The sequence below is a fragment of the Leuresthes tenuis genome, unplaced genomic scaffold (assembly GCF_036924035.1).
Source record: "Leuresthes tenuis unplaced genomic scaffold, fLeuTen1.0.hap1 SCAF_16, whole genome shotgun sequence".
Taxonomy (NCBI): domain Eukaryota; kingdom Metazoa; phylum Chordata; class Actinopteri; order Atheriniformes; family Atherinopsidae; genus Leuresthes; species Leuresthes tenuis.
This window is the reverse complement of record NW_027325370.1, coordinates 28,203,425-28,209,342: the sequence shown is the minus strand read 5'-3', so window position 1 is coordinate 28,209,342 and position 5,918 is coordinate 28,203,425. Positions and strand designations below refer to the sequence as shown.

Genomic DNA, 5,918 nt, shown 5'->3' with positions numbered 1-5,918 from the left:
TTTTAAAATGGTCTTGGTGGCTTCATCTACTGGCTAGTTTAAGGCCAGTAAACTTAAACAGAGCAGAGCTCATAAAAATAGACTTTACTGTACACTGGGTATTTTAAAGCACGAATTAGAGACCTTATAGCAATAATTAAATTATTAAGATTATTTGACCTGCGCCAGCTAGTAAGTAGATCTCACCAGGATTGGATGTATTGAAAAGTCAATAAAATTAATTATTCACATACATATTTTCATTGCTGTTTAATAGCAAAGATTGTGTGCACTAATCCGATTCTGTCATTCGTGACCACGTGACTGCCCCTTGGGTTTTTTGGGGCCGTCGTGCACGCGCTCCATCTTCCCATCGAAGTCGTTGAGCGAACTCGCGTCAGAATTCAACAGCTGCACAGTGAGGACTCGACAAGTAGAACAAATATGATTCACATTCAAACAATTGAGTAGGTGAGCTGTCCACCAGCAATGCATTGTGAGAATTGAAGAAGCAACTCACACAAACAGCGTAGTTTACTTATTTCAATCGCTCGTAGTATCAGTATCGTTATTAATCCGGAAATTCTAAATTGGTATGTATTGTTTGGTGAGTTTCTTCAGTTTGTTCGAAGTCGCGACCACAGAAAGTGTACTTTGCTAACGTTAGTTTCGTTGAATGTCCTAACTTGCTTACACTGCCTTCGTGACTTTAGCGTATCGTTATGTTACTTATTTGCGTTAACTTTTAGAACTGACGTCAAACAAAACAACAAAACCGTAAGTACATACGGTTAAAGTTTTGCACTGTTGTCATGAAAATAGCGTTGTCGTCGGAACGTGTTTCGAGTTGAATTGATTCTGGCTGGACGCAGCTTTTTTTTAAAATTAGTTTTAGTTTATGCGTTCACAACAAGCAACATTGACAAGACTTGTATCGATCTGTGTGGCTTTGAACAAGATAATGAAATCCTCGTGCTCGGCTTATAATGCACATATAGTAGTGTAATAGCCAGTCTTTTAAATAGACTGCTTACTTTATTGAAGTTAGCTTTGAGCTGGTAACTGTTACCTCGTGCATCCCCCTCGCGAGTAAATTACGTTGATGGTATTCTTAACGAGATGAGTGCTCACTTAAATAACATGGTGGCCACTGACCAACATCAACGTGCTTCACACAAAGAATGCGTGCACTTGGAAAAAGGAATAAAATACCCACGGTCATTGATAGTCACCTGAATTTACCTGGATTACGGTAACTTATACTGAAACTAATTATGTCAAGTAGTAATATAACAGCACTGATGTCTTGTGAAAATACAGTCATCTCTTCAACTGGGAAACGGGGTTGATGGGGAAATCCAAATTCTAGGTCATTAGTTCTGTAAGACAAAAAGCTAAGGGTTCAGGACAAAATTATAACTATTAATGGCCTAATGTGTTTTAGTTTTTTATATTGTTTTTATGACTGTGACATCATTAGTGACAAAACTCAGCAAATATGTTGTTTTCTAAACAAAAAATGTTTGATATTAAATGACATTGCAAACATAAACTGTATAGAAACATAGATTCTATTAAGTCAGTCTCACTGGCTTTAATTCATTTCATTAATTCTAATTTAATTAAGCAAAAATTAGGGTCTGTTAAACATGAATCTATTTCCAATTTAGTCTCTGAGAAGGAAAACAACAATGTTTTATCAGTGGCCCTTGCATAGAGGAAATGAGTTGTTTTTGTAGTTGATTGCTAAAAAAGATATATTTCCTGTTTCAGTAAAAGCGAAGGCACTTCTGTCTGTGGTTTATTCTAAACACATTGTTTTTGTCAGTGAGGTGTTCAAGCTACCTGATCTTGTTTTTATGTTGTGCAAAGCCTGAAGGGGACTCTTTCTGGTTTTTTTTCAGGTTTCTAATAAGACATTTTGTCAATCATTAGAGGAAGATGCCACATCACTCATTGCTGCCGTATGTAGATAGCTCTGATGGATGTGCAAAAGATATTCTTGGTGGTAACAATGCAAGCATCCCAGGGCCTGGCTCTAGCGTGACACCACACACTACAAATGCAAGGAAGACTGTGCTGCAGTCTGAAGGAAGTACTTCATTATCCTGTATGTTCTGTGACCAGACTTTCACTCACCAGGAGGAGTTGGGCCCCCACGTACTAACCCAGCACCCCACTACGTTCTTTGAACCAACAGTGCTTCGGGTTGAAGCAGAATTCAGGATCCCAGGAGAAGAAACCCGACCCAAACCGAGCAGCCAAGAAAAAGAGGAGGTTCCCAGCTGTATCGTATGTGGTCAGATAACGCAAGATGCCAGTGAGCTGGAGACCCATATGAGGAAGCACAAGGACTACTTTACATACTGTTGCAATGTCTGTGGACGGCGGTTCAGAGAGCCTTGGTTTCTTAAAAATCATATGAAGATGCACGTAAAGCCTGGAGCGAAGAGTAAGGCCTTGCAAGACATGGATACCCCAGTGACAGTCAATGGTGTCATCCAGGAACCTGCCTCAGAGCCTGTAGTCTCTGTTTACAAAATGTGCATGGTTTGTGGGTTTTTCTTTCTTGATCATAACAGTTTGGCCGACCACAGTAAAGTACATAATCGAGAGGTGGAGTCTGGCAAAGATGACGACGAGGAGAAGATGGATCATGCTACAGAATCCTTTTCCAAAAAAGAAATGTTTCTTAGCAGTCTAAATCTTCACCCTGCCTCTGAAGAAAATGGTGTGAAATATGTGAGATCCTCAAAATGGATTCCACAGTTAGATCCTTTCAACACATATCAGGCCTGGCAACTTGCGACAAAGGGCAAGATAGCAGTTGGCCCTAATAATACTAAAGATGCTGGTCAGGAAGTCAGCACAGACAATGACGACTGTGGCTCTGATAAAGAGGAGTTGAATATTTGGTCTGAGGGCCAGGGAGAAAAAAAATATCTTGGGAGAGAGCTCCGGTCTCAGCAGCAAGCTTTTACAGAAGGTCCAAACCCACCACGGAGGTCTCTGATACAGAAAGACAAGGACAAAGAAAGGCCAACCACGTGTGTGGAGTGTCGGAGAACGTTCAGGACCTACCACCAGTTAGTTCTCCACTCCAGGGTACACAAACGGGAAAGAGGTGGTGGAGATAGTCCAACTTCTGTTGATGTAAAGCTTCCAAAAATGGGCTCACTGGACCATGCAGAGGAAGGCTTGGAGGAAGGAATTGAGGAAAACTTGATTTCAGGTAAATCTGAGTTTCTATACACTCTCATAACATGTTGTGATTTTGGCATTGTTTACAAATCCCACTGTTACAAAGTGCTCCCTCTGCTGATGAGATGAGAACAATTCATTTTTTTTTCATCCTATTCTTCCATTTACGGTATTTATTCATTTGTATATTCTTTTAAGGTGAAGATGGCTTTGATCGATCAAAAGTCAGATCTAAAGCATGCAGTTATTGTGGCAAATCATTCAGATCAAGCTATTACCTCACAGTTCATTTGAGGACTCACACAGGTATAGTCACAACATTTGCCCTGACTATTGTATAAATGCAGCACCTTACAAATTCTGCACTACAGATCTAAAACTCCGACTTAAATGTGTGTTTCTTCAGGAGAGAAACCTTTTAAGTGTGCTTATTGTGATTACGCTGCTGCCCAGAAGACTTCACTAAAATATCACCTGGATCGGCGTCACAAGGACAAACCCTACGTGGAGATCCCGGGCAGACCACTGCCTTCGCTGCCTTCTCCTGAAGACGGAAGACATGGCAACAACAATGAAGATCCTGCCCCAAATGGATCCAAACTCTGGATTCCTGAAGCCAATTTATGCACAACTGGAGCGTCAGATAACAGATTTGATTGCAAACTTGGCAAACCGGTTGTCCAGGTGAACAGTGAGTATGAGAAATTGATTGCCAAGTCTGCTTACTCCCCAACTGATGATGATGATGATGCACTCATAAAGTGCCCTGCACCTGTTAATCTGAAGAAGGAAGCAGAGATAAAGAGCGAGAATGATGAGGCCCCATTAAATCTGTCAGTAAAAGTGTCTCTCTCTATCCCTACCGATGCAGAACCTAAATATGCATTAAGTCCTATTTCATGCCCATATTGTGCATATAAAACCATGTACCCAGAGGTTCTTGTAATGCACAAAAAGCTGACGCATAAAGACAAGTCAGACAGTACCAAAAAAAATGGACTTGGAGGGAATATAAAACAAAAACGTTACACAGGCTGCCCTCCTGCACTCGATGGTAAAGATGTCACCCCACTTCTGATGACTGACAGGCGCCACCCTCGCCGAACTAAATCCCCACCCCCACAATCCAAAACATCTCAAGAGAGCGTGCCTGTTAACCCACCTCATGGTTCTGTCCATGCGCCAAAACAAGATGTTGTCCATGAGATCCAGCGTTACAGACAAAGCACTGACTCTCGCCCCACCCAGGAATCCTCCAGGTATACGGAACTTCTGAGGAAAAGCAACGCAGGCAGCAAGTATATCATGGACAGAACAGGGCCTCTGGACAGAGTCGGCATCGCTGAGAGGAATTACCCAGCAAGAAGTGACGCCATTTGGCACTCAAATGCTGCAAGGCTATGCTTGTCGAGCCAATTTGGGACCCTCCCCCAGATGGATTTTGGTGAACCTTCTGGCAAGAGATTGAAGTTCTCTGTACCCACAATAAGGGATGCTGAGACTGGTGAGAAGCCTGGTTTTAGAGGACCACCTGTGGATGGATCAAACAGGCTGTTTATTACAGGGAGAGGTGTGAAAACCACACCACAAGGGTCTGGTCCTGCCACAGCTTCTGAGGCTCTTGGTCCAATAAAAAATACGCCTACACCTCTTGGAGGAAGTTTGGACTCTGAATGGAGCATGATGAACCTTCTGCGCACCTGCACACCGAGTGACCTGGCATCTCTCTACCACAGCACACCTACTAATCCCAGTCATGGAGGACTGGCCAACCCAAGAACTGGTATGTATTAGGTCAGCTGATTCAGCATCGTAACTCAAACTATGTTAATTTTCATTAACATTAGGCTCTATTGTGGGTCTTTAATCTACTTTGTAGAGTTAATGTCAAAGATTCTTTCCCAGGGGGCAGAACTGTGCTGTTCCAACACTTACCCAGTCTATCCAACCTGCAGAGGAGAGATCCCTCAGGCTCATTCTCAAAGCAACGCTATGGGACCACTGAGAAGAGTTCCTAAGGAACCAAGGTAAAATGTTGAGAAATATTTTTGATTTATATACATTGATTTACAAGCTGTTGTTTTTTCCTTTCAATTTGAAAACCTGACTAAAAGTTGAAAAAATGATTTTATCCATCATTTGCTTTAAATGTGTCACGTCTCATTTGGAAAATTTAAAAGCCCCTTTCCCCTCTTTCTAGATTTAAACAGTGCTGCTACCTTATTTTGGAGACTTTCATGGAAAATCTGTTTAATTTATGAAATGAATAAGAGAGGATTTGCTCAGAATGTACCTATGCTTCTCTAATTTAAGGTTTATTCAAAAGAAGAAAATTTGTGCTGCATAGATATTTCAGGGCTTAGAATTTCAGTGTCTTTCTTTCTTTCTTTCTTTCTTTCTTTTTTGGATTGGGAAAGATAATTTCTCTTTGAAATATCTTTCCAATCAGAACTAAAATCCATCTTTTTCCCACACTGTTAAAACATCAGTTTGAAATTTGTATGTGGGACAACGTAAACATATCTGCAGGATTTCAGTTCATAAGATGGTGTTGAGCTAAAATCTAAGCAAACGTTTAGTGTGAAATTTGGCTGCTCTGTTCACTTACGCTTTAAGTCCAGGCAGCACTCACGCACTGTTGTTTTTTTCCAAAGCACTGGATGGTGAGGACTTTCTGTCCAATAACTCGATGGCTTTGGCCCATTAGTTTACAAACAGACCACAGTAACAATTCCTGT

The 5,918-nt window shown here is 41.3% G+C and overlaps 1 protein-coding gene across 4 annotated transcripts; it reads left to right on the top strand.

The window, feature by feature from the left end:
* The first annotated feature begins 361 nt into the window (after positions 1-361).
* Positions 362-5,572, top strand: znf217 (zinc finger protein 217). Of its 4 annotated transcripts, none has more exons than XM_072367093.1 (6): positions 362-446; positions 1,884-3,211; positions 3,379-3,486; positions 3,587-4,963; positions 5,086-5,207; positions 5,381-5,572. In XM_072367093.1, the coding sequence occupies exons 2-5, from the start codon at positions 1,921-1,923 to the stop codon at positions 5,196-5,198; spliced, it is 2,889 nt and encodes a 962-aa protein (XP_072223194.1). In that variant the 5' UTR covers positions 362-446; positions 1,884-1,920; the 3' UTR covers positions 5,199-5,207; positions 5,381-5,572. The 4 variants fall into 4 exon arrangements, with proteins under 4 accessions (XP_072223194.1, XP_072223192.1, XP_072223193.1 ...); XM_072367091.1 differs by having other exon boundaries at positions 362-450; XM_072367092.1 differs by having other exon boundaries at positions 362-572.
* The last annotated feature ends 346 nt before the right edge of the window (positions 5,573-5,918 follow it).